The sequence below is a fragment of the Pteronotus mesoamericanus genome, unplaced genomic scaffold, assembly GCF_021234165.1.
Source record: "Pteronotus mesoamericanus isolate MK-2021 breed Mesoamerican mustached bat unplaced genomic scaffold, CSHL_Meso_final contig_246, whole genome shotgun sequence".
NCBI classification, from domain to species: domain Eukaryota; kingdom Metazoa; phylum Chordata; class Mammalia; order Chiroptera; family Mormoopidae; genus Pteronotus; species Pteronotus mesoamericanus.
This window is the reverse complement of record NW_026555104.1, coordinates 2,932,542-2,946,947: the sequence shown is the minus strand read 5'-3', so window position 1 is coordinate 2,946,947 and position 14,406 is coordinate 2,932,542. Positions and strand designations below refer to the sequence as shown.

Genomic DNA, 14,406 nt, shown 5'->3' with positions numbered 1-14,406 from the left:
ATTGAATCTTTCTGGACTTCCATACAGATTAATCATCTACACATCTGAGGCTTGTTGTAAGGATTGAGTTGCCTGACCTAATGTGTTTCGTGTAGTACCTGGCATATAGTAGACACTAACACGCGTCAGCCAGTGTAGCTGTAAATATAGTAATATAATCATTGCCATTGCCCGTCCCAGGAGTGCTAGGCAAACACGCCGGTGCCCACGAGCGTGACTGTGACAGGAGAGGGGAGGCTGACAGCACAACAAAGCCTGGGTAAAGCGTGCCGTCAGGCCCATGCATTTTCCTTTTCCTATTGTTCCTCTAACAAGTGGGCACAAACTTAATGGCTTTAAACAACAAGCATGCATTGTCTCACAGTTCTGCAGGTCAGCGGGCCGGGTGGCTGGGGGCCCCACTCAGGGCCGTCACAAGGCGGAAGCCTCAGTGTCAGCCGGCTGCGTTCGCATCTGCAGCTCCAAGCCCTCTTCCCAGCTCATTCCCGTGGATTCCTTCTTGTGCTTTGGGTTTCTCTGACTTCCCGCTCTGCCGTCCTTCTCTGCCAGCAGCCGGGGAGAGCGCTCTGCTTTTAAGAGCTCACGTGATTATATCAAGCCCACCTGGATAATCTCCTTACCTACAGACAGCTGGGCTGTAAAACAACACAGCTGTTGCTATCTCATCATTGTCATGTTCCAGGGACCAGGGCATGGAATCTTGGGGCCATTCCAAGAAATTTTGCCTGTGTGAGCATGAGTTTAACCATGCTAAGTACATGCTACATGTGTGCCCGTGTCCTCTCCTGAAGACATTTTGCACTCAAAAGCCATAAAGACATGATGAAGTCCCCTCCCACCCAGCCATCATCCGTGGCTCTGTCACCTTGCCCGGCTTCTTTGCAAGGTCAAGATCCCACCTCTAGTAGCACAGCAGATGGCTCACACCTTCCTCAGGGACTTCAGGCACCTTGTCTCCTGACACTTCTCTCTAGCATCATTATAGGAAATTGAAACATGAAGTGTTAGTGATTAGCTCAATTCCACTCAGAAAGCAGATGGTGGAGCCAGTGATAACGATGCTTATGCATTGAGAGCATTTCACAGTTTAAAGAGCATTCTCACATAGTTCCTCCCTAGGTCCCCACAACATTCCTAGAAAGCAGGCAGGGGAGTAGTTTTATAACTGAGGAGACGGGTTTAGAGAAATTCAGCGTCTTGCGCAAAGCCAGCCTCTGTCTTCAAATCCAGGGTCCACCTATAAGCACCATATCGTACACCCCCACCAGGCTTCTAGGGCTTCTCCAGAATGGAAAGTCTGGCACAACTCGGATGAATGTCGCAAGTACATTGTCCTACGCTGGGCTCACAGCTGTCCCGGGAGAGACCCATCTTCTGAGACTGACAGAAATGCTTCTCATTATGTGAGAAATATACATTTCACGAGAAATACACTTTTTCCACCTAATGAGTATGACCCAATACCTGGCCTCTGTGACGTATCGATTAGGGTGGGTCTTTGTGACTCCAGCCAAGGGCACCAGCAGCCAAGCTACTGTGCTGCGCAGTGCTCAGGCCTGGTTCCAACTTCCATCTACAGGCTGCAGTCACGCCCCTTCTCTGGAAACCTCATCCTGCACTGGCGTTGGAAACACCGGGGGCTGCTCCTTCTCAGTCTTCAGGCTTCCCGCTGCCTTGCGAATGTCTCTGTTTACGTGTGTCCCAAAGCCCACTGTTTGCCCTGTAGTTCTTACTCTGTGCATTTTTGCAAAACTTACATCCATATTCTAGACTTTTCTGTCACTTTCTAAAATGTAAGCCCTGTTCTCTTCTGAAGGTGTAACTCATCATCTGTTGTAGCAGGTCGGAGCACTGGGGTGCAGTGGGACAGTTAAGATACGCTTCAATCTTGAGGGCCTGTCATTGGGTGACCCCCAACAGCTGCTTCAGTCACATCTTTATCTGAGGTCATTATTGGTGCTTAAGACAGGAAATTACCATTTGAACTCAGGTCCCCCTCCAGGCTCTCCTGTTGCTGCCAGTGATCTCAGATAACCCGGAACAAACCCTCCAGTGGTCCCCGACTCTCCTCTCAGCCGTCCATGAAGCATTAACACATCCGGCGCAGATGGCTCACGCGTGCCTCTTCAGTCTCATTTCTGCAGCCACGTCTCATTCTCAGGCTCGTTCTGCCCTCATCCGCATCTTTAACATCTCTCGTCTGGTCCAGTTCATGACTGTTCTGTTTAGTCCCCCTCCTTTTAGTCTCTTCTGAGCAGTCCGTCCTATCTCCTCAATGGACTGATCTTCTGAACTTGCTCCTTGGAACATGACCCTCACTCCTCAGACACCTTTATTCCCCTTTGTCCTTGGGAATAGAGCCCCAGCTCCTCCATCCACGTAGAATGATAGCAGTGTGCCTAGGAGGGCCCATCACTTTCAGATGGGAATGTGGAGGCCAAGAGGTTTGTCCAAAAACCATCCAGCCAGAGATAACAGTGAGAAATAAAACTACAGAGCTCCTGAGCTCTGGTGCATGTTCCCCACCAGGATGCGGTCCCAGAGACAAGCGACCTCTGAGCAGGTGTGGCCACCCTGGCCCCTGACGTGCTGCTCACTGTGCAGAGGCAGGTGCGCATGTCCCCGTCCACACTCGCGTCTCCCACCAACAGAGCAGTCACCCCTTCGGCGGAGGCCCCGGGATAAAGCCTGATGACTGCAGGGGGCGTACTAGGTCCCTTTGAATTATCGGCACCGACCATTAGGAATCGCTGGGTACCTGGGTGCTCCAGGGCTGTAAACAAACACTGCTGAGCACCTTGCCCCGGAGGTTTGCCTCCCACTCAGTCTGGCTTGGAAGCCTTCACACTGAGATCGGTCTGTTCTTCCCTGAATGCCAGACAGGCTTGAGCTTCCTTTATAGAGTCCAGATAGAAATGCCATCTCATTCTCTACCCTCACCCCTTTTCAGAAATCTAGAAATCAGACTACTCATCAGATAAAACTTTGTTAATGTAGGAAAGCAGTAACACCGGGAACCTCTTAAGAGCTTTACCGTGGCTCTTCTGAAGCACAAACAGGCCCTTGCTGCCCTTCGGCACTGCCAGAATAATATGTCCCGAGTTGTTCTAGGTGGGCAGAATGTTACTCTGAGGCACAGTTTCTTCCTCTTGCGGTGAGAGCCGCTCATAGCATTGGGGTGTGTGGCTTGCGGGACAGGTGCTGGTGCCTGCAGCTCGGTCTCATCTTGCCTGTGCATTGCTCCCCAGTCGACCCGAGGAGCCTTCGACCTGGAGCGGCTACATGGGAAAGATGTTCATGGCCGCCTCCAACTACCTCCCTGCCCAGGTGTCGGACATGATGAATCAGGACAGGGCCTTTGCCACCGGGCGCCTGGGTCTCTCTGGACAGAGGAACATCTGCACCCTCTCAACGTACGTGCGGCCCCACCCACTCTCAACGCTGTTTGTTACCAATTGATTTCCCCGAAGCACAAGAGGGAGGGTGAAGCAAAGTCAAAACCCAACAGTCCCCTGCCAGCTGCTTCTCCTGTCTGCCTCCATTTTTTCTCGGGGGGCAGCTGGACGCTGGCATGGGAGTTTTCACCTGCAAGTTCCAGTGACACTGTCTTGAGAACAATTCTGGTTTTACATCATTATGTAAAAAGACCCTCATTCCCCTGTCGAAGTTCAGACACCTATGGGGTTGACAGATATGTTAGCGAAGAAGTTGAGAGGAGTTAAAACATTTTAAAAATATCGTAACGCGAGCCACCGAAGATGGCAAGCCACATTTTCCAATTTTTCCCTTTTTGTCGCTGTTAAAGGCAGAGGTGAGATAGAGACGACGTCGCATTCAGGTAAGCTAATGTTTCTGTTGGTCACAGCTTTCATGGAGTAATTGTGTGTACACATGTCATTTTGTCTCTTCCACACAATTATTTTCGAAGACAAGAATTAATCCGCAAGGTAGATCGCTAGGTCAGAATGCAAAGAAATAGCCAGAAACCCAGAATCTGGGGTGAGCGGGCTGAGCATTTGTTGACGGCAGAAGTTGGTGACAGTCAGGGTGAGCGAGGCTTTGTCACTTGAAATGGGTCCGTGACCTCTCTTTGTTGTAACCACAGCCCACGTTTCCCTTGGCTCGTAGGATCCAGAAATTGCCGAGGCTGTTAGTTGCATCGTCCGATGGACACCTTTACATCTACAACTTGGACCCTCAGGATGGAGGAGAGTGTGTCTTAATCAAGACTCACAGGTGAAGTTGCTAATTTTCAAAAAGATAGCCTTTCAAGAGCCGGTTGTGTAGAGTTGTCACCTGACCGAGAACGATGACAAGCTTCGGTGCTCTTGCTTTCCTTCTTCTTTGCTGGCGATCTTGGTGGCAAGCCTCTGGTGGGCACCTGCTTTGGGTCGGGCCCATGTCAGGCGCCCTCTGCATGCTGTACGCTCCTGGGGAAGTGCCAGGATGAGTAACTGCCACACAAAACATCCTCCTGCTCGGCCTTGCCTCCTCATCCATAACGGGTGCTCAGGAACATTTACCAAACTGAACTGAAAAGTTCTCTACTTCTGTAACCTAATACAGGACGGCCTCTCCCTGCTTTGGACAGGACACTGTGAGCTGCCATAGCCCCTCCCCCATGGAGCATCCCTTGCCTGTGTGCACCAGGAAAAACAAAGGGCCCATCTCCCTTTATTAAACATAAGAAAAAGGGGTCCCTGTGAAGTTGCATGATTGACCCTGGCCATCTGCGGTCTCTGCAGTTCACACAGACCCAGCAGGGCACCAGGAGGTCTAGCCTTGAAACCCAAGTGGCCAAGCGTGAGCTTCCTAGTAGAGCCTCTCCTCGGGGAGGTGTCCTGGACATGGGATGATCTCTTTTCTTTTCCCTCTTCATTGCTGCAATTAGGTTGCTTGGCTCAGGAACAACAGAAGAGAATAAAGAAAATGACCTCAGACCTTCATTACCTCAGTCTTATGCAGCAACTGTAGCCATACCAAGCACATCGTCTGCCTCCACAGTGCCAGGTGAGCAGGCGTGGGGGAACGTGTCTAGCGGCGACCCTCTGCTCCCCTTCACAGTTTCCTGTGCGTGTAGAGGCCATGGGAAGAGCCTCCAAACTCAGGTTCCTAAACCTGGTGGGCCTGGCAGCACATGCTCCTTTCCCTACAAGGCGAGCATTGGCAAACAAGTTCGGAAGCTTTAGGCGCCCGGCTGGAAGGTGGTTGAGACGAGCCCACCCGCCTCTCAGCGGCAGAGAGGCCATCGATGGTGGGGATTTTGACTTACCTGAAAGGCAAAAGGGGCCTCCTTCACTTCCCTGGACTCCCCCTTTTTGAGGTCCTGCCCTAGCATCATGGTGCAGGAAGAGACCCTGTGGCTTCTCTCACATCTCATTCTTGGTTTCCAGGTTATTCTGAGGACGGCGGGGCGCTCCGAGGAGAGGTTATTCCTGAACATGAGTTTGCGACGGGACCAGTGTGTCTTGATGATGAGAATGAGTTTCCCCCTGTGAGCATTAGGGATCCTTAAAACAGCGGCTCAGTCTATACACGCTTTGAGGGAAACCTTCGCCTCGTGCAAGGGGCGAAGGCACCTTCCCCGTTAGCTAATCTAGAACAACTAATCCTCCTCTCTAATACTCAGAAAGCTGTTAAGTGTTGGTTGTGCTATGCGCTGCCAATTCTACAGCCTAGCCACCAGGTCGCACTCAACACTACAGCGTTGGAGTAACCGAATACTAATCCAGAGAGTCTCCGTGGCCTCGCTTGCTACCTTTTGGGACCTTGAATCCTTGACTTTGCTTCTTTAGCACTATCTCAGCTGCTCATAAGGCAGGGACTTTTGCCTGTGTTCACTCTTATTTTCGTGAGGCTCCTAGGGGTGCTGTTGCAAAATGCTTCTGTGTTTGGACTAGAGATGATCCTCTAACAGGGCTGGGCCACTGTGTTCTGAAGGCAAGCTGGAGCCTCCAGCTCTGACTGGGCAGACCCCAGCCTCGGCAGCAGCTGCAGGCCCTTGTTTATTAACGGCTGTGCGGAGAGCGCCCCTGGGCAGCGCCAGCTGGGCTTCCCAGCATCCTGCTTCAGCTGTGCTGGCAGCGAGGGCCCCCAGGGTTGGCTGGGCACCGCGCTTGGCTTCTCCCAGCATCCCTGTCTGAGCAGAAGACTCCCTGGGTGGCTGCCACAGCCTCCTTAGCTTCTGATTCTTCAAGCTTCCATTTAGGGCACTGTCTGGACACCTCTTGGGAGCTTTGGTTAGAGGACAGCCCAGAGAATCAACCTGAAATCATTTAGAGACAGCAGCGTTTGGGCCGAGACTTGGAGAGTGAACTGAGTGACCCTCGCAGAGGCAGAGACGTAGCCCTGTGGGCACTGCTTCAGTGCCTGTTAGTTCCCGGTGTGCCCTGTTTTCTCCTGACCACTCCCTTGTATCAGTTAAGATTCCATTCGCTAAAGAATGAAGTGCGGGTCCAGCTCATCGCACATGACTGGAGGGCTGTGTGAGTTCCCATAAGGGCTCCATGGTTTGCAGCTTGAGATTTGCATTCTGCCTCTTAATAGGCAGCTTGCCAAACACATTGCCAACAAGTATAGTTTATATTTTAGGGGTGGAAAGCAGTGGTCCTTAAAAATACTGGTTATAAATTTAAAAACTTCTGTTGGCTGGCTGCCTCCCAGCGTACCAGTTGTTTTTTGCCTTTGGGTTGTCAGGCCCCAACTAACTGGAAAGGGGGGTTTTCTGTCACCCAAAAGCGGGTGGTTATTTACGTGAAGGTGCATCTTCCAGGAACCAGGGTAAGTCAGATACAGTTGGGGATAAAAGTGACTATTAGGTTTCATTTCAGTAATTTTGGTAAAAGTTTGTGACTGCTATAAAAGGTTATTATATTAACTGGAATCAGAGTAGGTCTTATGACCACTTATATTTACAGAATCTGGGTACTTCAGATATCGCCATTCAGGAGGTGATCTCTTGCCAAAGAAAACTTGTATAAAATTATAGGTACACTATGTAGAGCATTTGTCTGGAGTTAAAAAAAGAAAAATGAAGATGCTTAAGGCCTAGTCCCATGGCCTATTCGCCTGTGCACTGCCAGGAAGCTGAGTGTGAGCCAGTTGCCCTGTCTCCCTCTTGGACCGAAGGAGTGAAAGTTGGTTTAAATTACGTCAGGGGTTTTCATTTATATACGAGGCAGGCTTCCTGTGGTGAGATCACTGAATGTGCTTCCCTAGCGTGGCTGTCAGACCCAGGCAAGCGTTGGGCAGCCTGTGTGCAGTCACTGGGAGGTGCCACAGGGGCCGCCAGACCCCAGCCTGAGCCCGCAGCTGATGGCAAGGAGAAGGCCGTGCCCCTACGAGATACCGACGCGGCAGCAGACAGGTTTCTCCATCTCAGCGCGCAAGGGTCAGAGACGTGAGCGCTCCTGGGACGTTCTCTCAACGTGGACCGTCTTGGTCACACCCTTCCTGGCAGTAATATTCAACTGGAGATGCTAGGACAGCTTCCCCTCTCTGCCTTTGTTCTTCTATGCCTAGTATAGAAATAGCTGTCCAGAATTCACACCTCTACCCACATTCCTTAAAAACTTCCAGGACTGTGAACGAATCTTGGAGCCTCAGCTTGGTTAAAGTCACTTCTCCTGCAGACATGGATGTGCACTTACCTGGATAGTCTCCTGAGGGCTCCAGGGGGCTTTACCTTAAGCACATGGGTCATCACTAGTGGTCTTTAAAAAAAGAAAAATACTGACACTTCCCTGGATATGACCACTCTTATCTCCTGGGGATTTACTTTTCTCCTATAGCAATGAAAGAAAAGAGAGCTGACTGTTTCTGGTATTTTAGGAAGATGCAGTATTCAGGAGGGTGGGCAACCTCTGTTTCTGTAACAAGCCAACCTTTACAAGTGGGTGTTTTCTGCCACTAGCCTTACTCCAGTGAGCAAGAATAAGGGGACGGGGACCAGGGGTATTTACTGACTTTTTAATAATGACTTAGCAGTCTGTGTTTACAAGATGAGCCTTTTTAAAAAATCCACATATACATATACACACACCCCCCAATATTTTATATAAAGTCAGTACCTTCTGAAACTGCCAGACTCACCTGCGCCTAAGTAGGGTGGGTGAGTGTTCTGTGGCCGTGGCGCGCAGCCCCCCGCCAACCCCGCATGGGCACAGATCTGTGTATAATGCAGCCTGCTTAACAGCCTCTTCCTGGAGAGAGTAAGGCCATTCTGTTTTGATTTCGGTAGATAATCTTGTGCCGTGGAAGTCAGAAGGGCAAAACGAAGCAGTCATGACGAGAAGCGCACCTCAGAAATCAGGACACCCCCTATGAGGTGGCTTTGGAGAAAACAAGGAAGGTGGAAGAATGGAGTGCGATTGTGGGCTCAGAGTGGGGGGCAGGAATCCCAGGTGCCGCCTACTTAAGCCACAGGACACGGTCCGCTGCTCAGCAAGCCCTCCTCAGCCCTGGCTGCCCGTGGGTACGGGAGACACGGTATACACACCCTGCTATTTAAAATATATTACAGCCATAATGTCCCTACTAACTAACCATATTGGTCTATACCGGAATTTTATATTAAGAAGGGCATCCTTTTTAAATGTATGCTGTGTAAAAATGTACTTAGAGGAAGATGTCTTTGAATTGTATTTCTTGTATATGACTTACATAGACTATTTTAGCCAAGCAAAGTATTTTTTGCAGTGATTGAAGTAAATCACTACCTTTGAGTCCCATTTAGGACACTAATAATAAAATCATGGCAATGCATTTTTGAGGCTCTGAAAATTTATTTCTTTGTGGTTTTAAGAAGCAGAAAGAACTCCCCAGCCCTTTAAAACACAGCTATTTGACCTTTACAAGGGGTTGGGGAAGGTGGATAGAACCATGGACTTACATGTGGGCTGTCCTGCTCAGACACCTGGAAACGCCTGACCTTGTCTGGTCAACATTCATGCTGCTCAAGGCATCCCCTGGGGCGTCCTAGAGATGGAGGACCTCACGCCCCAGCCCGGACCTTCCAAGTCAGAATATGTATTTTCCCAAGCTCCCAGGTGGATTGTATGCATATTAAAGGTGGAGAAGCACAGCTCTAGGTGCCAGCTGGGACAAACCTCTACTAAAATGACCAGTGAAACTAAGTGTAAAAAAAAAAAAAAAAGAGAGAGACTAAAACATACTGAACGCCTGCCTCAAGTGTCAGGTAAAGTGCCAAGCATTTTCATGTAGTGCCTGCCGGAATCCTCAAAAATCAGCTTGCAAGCTAGGTCAAGTAGCGGCCCAAGTTCAAACGCTGGGGCTTGGACCTGGTCTGACTCTGAAGCCCGTGTGCTTCCCATTACAGCTCTTTGCAGCTTGCTGTCCTCTCAAGCAAGCGTGCCAAAGGGGCAGTGGGGGACGCAAAGGGATGGCTTCCGAACAAAATTCTGAGACTTTTCTTAAAGTGTAACTAACTATAAATAGGGTAACACTGAAGTTAGGGGGTGCGCTTGCCCATCTTCCTTCCCGACGCTGCTGCCGGTGGGAACACTGGTTGGCAAGGTGGGTTGGCAGCGGCAGGCAACGTGGTGGGGATTACAGCAGGGAGTCACCGAAGGGTCCTGCGTGTAGTCTGCTCTGGAGACGTTGTCATCAGCAACGTCATGAAGGACATCTGCAAGAACCTCTCTGACCGCGGGCAGTACACTCTGGTATTCAGCACCGCCTGTTTCTAGAGGCACAGCTTCTGCAGCATCATCTTCCAGATTAAAAATAAGCGGAGGCTCATGATGCTGCTCAGGCCCCACACTCCCGTCACAGGCTTTGGCTCCACCTGGAGAGAGGGTGACAACAAACACCTGGTCAAACCCATCTCTAGCCCCGTGTTGTAAGAGGGCAGGCCTGTGATGGATTATGAATTAATTCAAACACACCAGCACTTGACTATTCCAATGAATGCCCTCCCTGTCATAGAAATTACCTTGAGGATCTAAGTGCCCATTCCACGATGCTCCTGTTGTCCAGAATCACGTGGAACTTCTCCTTGGACTTGCCTTCAGAGCCGGTAGACCATTCATTCAAGTATCTTTCATCTCTGCCCTTGAAGAGTAAATTTGTTTGTTTTTTTAAATTGCAAATATATTCAATCTGGTGAATTAGGCAGGTGGACAAGGCAACTAATTTCACTTTGGGCTGCAGGTGAGCTTCTTGCATGAATTAGGGTCTGGCTGTTAAGGCAGTCCCAAGGAGGAGAGGCAAATGTTTGGAGTGAGGGCAGCATCCTCAGCTGTTAATGTTTTGGATGACTTTTTTGTTGTTTGTAAGCCTTCTCCATGCAAAGAAATAGTTAGGGTATCTGACAAAAATTAATATAATACAACTGAATAAACAACGGATAGTCCTCGGAAATACAGGAGAGGTCCTGAAGACCTCCTTTGACTCTAAGCTTCTCAGCAGCCAAACATTAGCAAGTTAGAAACTTAAATTCAGTCGCTCAGGAGAAGCAGAGTATTTTCTGGCACTGAGGTGTGAGAGAACTTTTTCCAATGGCTCCTCGTGCATTCTTATGAAAAATACAGCTGTGTGATTAGGATGGTCCGCGATGATTTCTTCTTATGCCTTTTATTAACAAGATGAGAGCACAACATCAAATGCAATTCAATAACAGCAGGTCTACAGGGGCCAGAGCCGTGCTCCTAAGGATGCAGCTTTCATTCTGGTCCAGTCTGGACAGAAGTGAAATTTGAAACATTGAGTGACAAGAATGGGTAGATCACATACCCTGTAAGGACCCGTCCATAATGGTTTTCCTCCTCTGATTGAGATTCGGGTTGGTCAGCAGAGTAGGCAAGTTTATTGCCTTTGCCTAGTTTGCGATCAAATTTGGCTCTATTCACCGACAATACAGAGAGGTCATGTGAACTTTGGCAGTCAGTCAAGTGAACGTTGGTATTGACTCTTCATAAAAATTAAAGACTTCCAATTAAGGGAATAGTGGGGGTGGCTTGCATATAACTAATCTCTCTATAGATAACAATTATGCATTTTAGGCAACATTAAAAAAAATTGAAGGCACTAGAAAATAACCAACACAGGCCGAAACTGTGTTTTCCTTCAATCCTCGAAGGAAAGAAGCCATATTGGGTTGGGTCTCTTTAAAAGTTTTTTCCCTGGTAAGGACTACCCTCCTCCGCACCCCCAGCCCGCACAGCACGGAGCAGCTAGACCCCAGGAGGAAGCTGCAGTCTCTTTGGCTTGAGGTGGCAGAAGACAAGAGTTCAGGGCTGCCACAACAGATGAAAGTTGGTGAGCAAAATCCTGGGTGGGAGGGGACTGGCAAGGGGAAGCATCCCAATCTGCAAATAAGCTTCTTTAAAATCCTCGGCTGACCCCTGAACTGTGCATGCACAAGGGAGACAGGTTCTAGCAACAGCTACAAGTCTGAAGAGTTCAGCAGACATTTCTGTGCTACCCACTACAGGGAAGATGGAGTTTAGAGTGTAGATTCTATTAAGTTAGAAAGGCTTCATAATCATTTCATATTTTCCATTGAAGTCCCAAAAGGTTCGTGCTAGGGGTAAAAACCATGTCAGAGGACAGAGGCATTTACTATGATTAAGGACCAAAGCTGAAAGAGCCAGTTCTAACAAAGTGTAAGGCCAAGCCTACACAAGTTTAAGGGGATTACAAGTTAGTAATTAACTACCCATGACAACAAAAAAAAAATAACACTCCTTAAATTACAGGAGTCAGAATCTCTACAAGGGGTCGCCCATAATGTCAAGTTGTTTTTTTTTTTAAACTACTGAATAGGAAACCCAGTTTCTAGCCCAGCATGTGAGGAGCTTATTAGGTGTTATAATTCCACCCTAACAAGTGAAAAACTGAACAATTGGAAAAAGTAACGATGCTTCTTAGATCTGCAGAGAAGTGAGGTCACAGGCAAACTGGGGCCCCCAAAACCGCAGACACAGGTGAATAGAGAGAACTCCAACACACCAGAGCAGCTGCCCGTGGGAACCCATGGTAGAGCGAGGCCTCTACCATGACTGGCGAATCGCTGGAGGCTTAGCTTGTACCAGTCTGAGAGTTACACATGCCAGGGGGGTAAGAAGAAGAAGTCATCACTGGACTATCCTAACCACACAGCTGGATTTTTCCTAAGTTATTTCTTAGATGGAAATTTTAAGAAAGAATAAAAAAGAAATGCTAGTGATCAAAAACACTGTGACAGAAATAAAAATAATGATTTTGATGGCTCGTTAGGCTGAACACAGTCGAGAAAAGAATCTCAATGCTTGAGGATATCTCAAAAGAAGCTTCCAAAATTGAAAAGCAAAGGCAAAAGAAAAAAGAAAAAAAGATCGAAGAAAACCAGAACAGACTATCCAAGAACTGTGGGACAACTACAAATTTATAACAAATGCATAATGGGAATAACAGAGAAGAAACAGAGAAAGGAACAAGAGAAATTTATGAAATGATAAGGACTGAGATTTTCCCAAAATTAAAGTCAGATACCAATCCTTAGATCAAGGAAGTTCAAAGAACACCAAGCAGGATAAATGCCTGTAAAAGACAATGCCAACAGAATAAGATGACAAACCATAGACTGGAAGAAAATATTTGCAAAAAATTGTATCTGATAAAGATCTGTTAAACAAAATATACAAAGAACTCTTAAAAGTCAACAATAAGAACATTAACAACCTGAACAGACCTGAACATGTGCAAAAGACCTGAACAGATATCTCTCCAAAGTTGCTATACAGTTAGTTAATAAGCCTATGTATGGTTGTTCACCATCATGTCCTTAGGTAACTGCAAATTTAAACAACAATGAAATATCACTACATGCCTATGAGAATGGCCAAAATTGAAAACAGTAATAACACCAAATGCTGGCGAATATGCAGAGCAATGAAACTTTCACTCACTGCTAATAGGAATCCAAAATCATACAGTTACTTTGGAAGATAGTTTGGTGGTTTCTTACAAAACTAAACAGATTCTTAACATATGATGTAGTGATTGTATTCCTTGGTATTTACCCAAGTGAGTTAAAAATGTATGTCCACACAAAGACCTGCACATAGATGTTTGTAGCATAACTGTCAAAACAATTCATGATGGTGAAAACTTGGAAGCAACCATGATGTCCTTCAGTGGGTGAAGGGATAAATAAACTGCAGTGCATCCACACAATGGAATGTTACTTAGCACTAAAAATAAATGTTATCAAGCCATGAAGACACAAAGAAACCATAAATACTGCATTAACCAGCATAGGCTGCCATAACAAAATACCATAAAAAACTACAAATCAATATCCCTTATGGACCTAGATGCTAAAAAACACCTCAACAAATGCTAACAGACTGAATCCAGCAGAACATTAAATAAAAAAATTATACACCATGACCTAGTGGGATTTATATCTGGGATGCAAGGTTGGCTTAACATACAAAAATCAATGTAAAACAATGTATGTTGCCCTGACTGGTGTGGCTCAGTGGGCTGAGCACTGGCCTGTGAACTGAAGAAGTGTCATGGGTTCAATTCCCAGGCAGGGCACATGCCTGGGTGGAAGGCCAGTTCCCCAACTGAGGGCGTGTGGGAGGCAACCGATGGATCGCTCTCTCACACATAGATGTGTCTCTCCCTCTCTTCCTCCCTTCCTTCCTTTCTCTCTAAAAAAAATAAATAAAATATTTTTTTTTAAAACAACGTATGTTAATAGAATAACTGACTGAAAAATGATCATCTCAATACATGCAGAAAAAAGGCATTTAACAAATCCAACATCCTGTCATGATATAAACACTCAGCAAACTAGGAATGGAAAGGAACTTCCTCAATCTGATAAAAGGTGTCTATGGAAACCCCACAGCTAACATCATACTTACGGTGAAGAATGACAGCTTCCCCACTAAGATCAGGAATAAGAAAAAAAGGTATGTTCTTACCACTTAAATTCAACATTTGTACTGGAGGTTGTAGCCAGAGAAATTAGACAAAAACAAAAAACAAAAGGCATCCAGATTGAAAAGGAAAAAGTAAAATTACCTCTACTTATATAGATGAATTATATAGAGAAAAACAAATGGACAAAACTCTCCAATTAAAAAGCAGAGACTGTCACACTGGATGAAACAAGAGTCTTCTTCATGCCATCTACTATAGATTTGTCCAAAATATAAAGCAGATGAGTTGAAAGTAAGAGGAGGAAAATAGAGATATACAAATAGTAAGCATAAGAAACTGGAGTGACTATGTTAGTATCAGACAAAATATACTCAAGACACGTAGTACCAAGCTATAGAGGGACATTTCACTTTTAAGGAAGACAAAACTAAAAGGAAATATAGACAAATCCACATCCTAAATGGATACTCTAACACCCCTCTCTCAATAATTGATAGAACTAGGCAAAAA

The 14,406-nt window shown here is 46.9% G+C and overlaps 2 protein-coding genes across 2 annotated transcripts in view; one reads left to right on the top strand and one right to left on the bottom strand.

Moving 5' to 3' along the window:
- WIPI1 (WD repeat domain, phosphoinositide interacting 1) overlaps nucleotides 1-8,757 on the top strand; it is a 30,094-nt gene extending 21,337 nt beyond the window's left edge. Inside the window, exons 9-13 of the mRNA XM_054573083.1 lie at nucleotides 3,249-3,413; nucleotides 4,129-4,236; nucleotides 4,892-5,010; nucleotides 5,394-5,494; nucleotides 8,240-8,757. Coding sequence (XP_054429058.1) covers nucleotides 3,249-3,413; nucleotides 4,129-4,236; nucleotides 4,892-5,010; nucleotides 5,394-5,494; nucleotides 8,240-8,287 — 541 coding nt within the window. The 3' untranslated portion in view covers nucleotides 8,288-8,757. The remainder of the gene's footprint in view (nucleotides 1-3,248; nucleotides 3,414-4,128; nucleotides 4,237-4,891; nucleotides 5,011-5,393; nucleotides 5,495-8,239) is intronic.
- Nucleotides 8,758-9,170: 413 nt separating this feature from the next.
- Nucleotides 9,171-14,406, bottom strand: part of ARSG (arylsulfatase G) — a 97,342-nt gene continuing 92,106 nt past the window's right edge. The window contains exon 12 of the mRNA XM_054573082.1: nucleotides 9,171-9,805. Within this exon, the coding sequence (XP_054429057.1) occupies nucleotides 9,447-9,805 (359 nt within the window). The 3' untranslated portion in view covers nucleotides 9,171-9,446. The remainder of the gene's footprint in view (nucleotides 9,806-14,406) is intronic.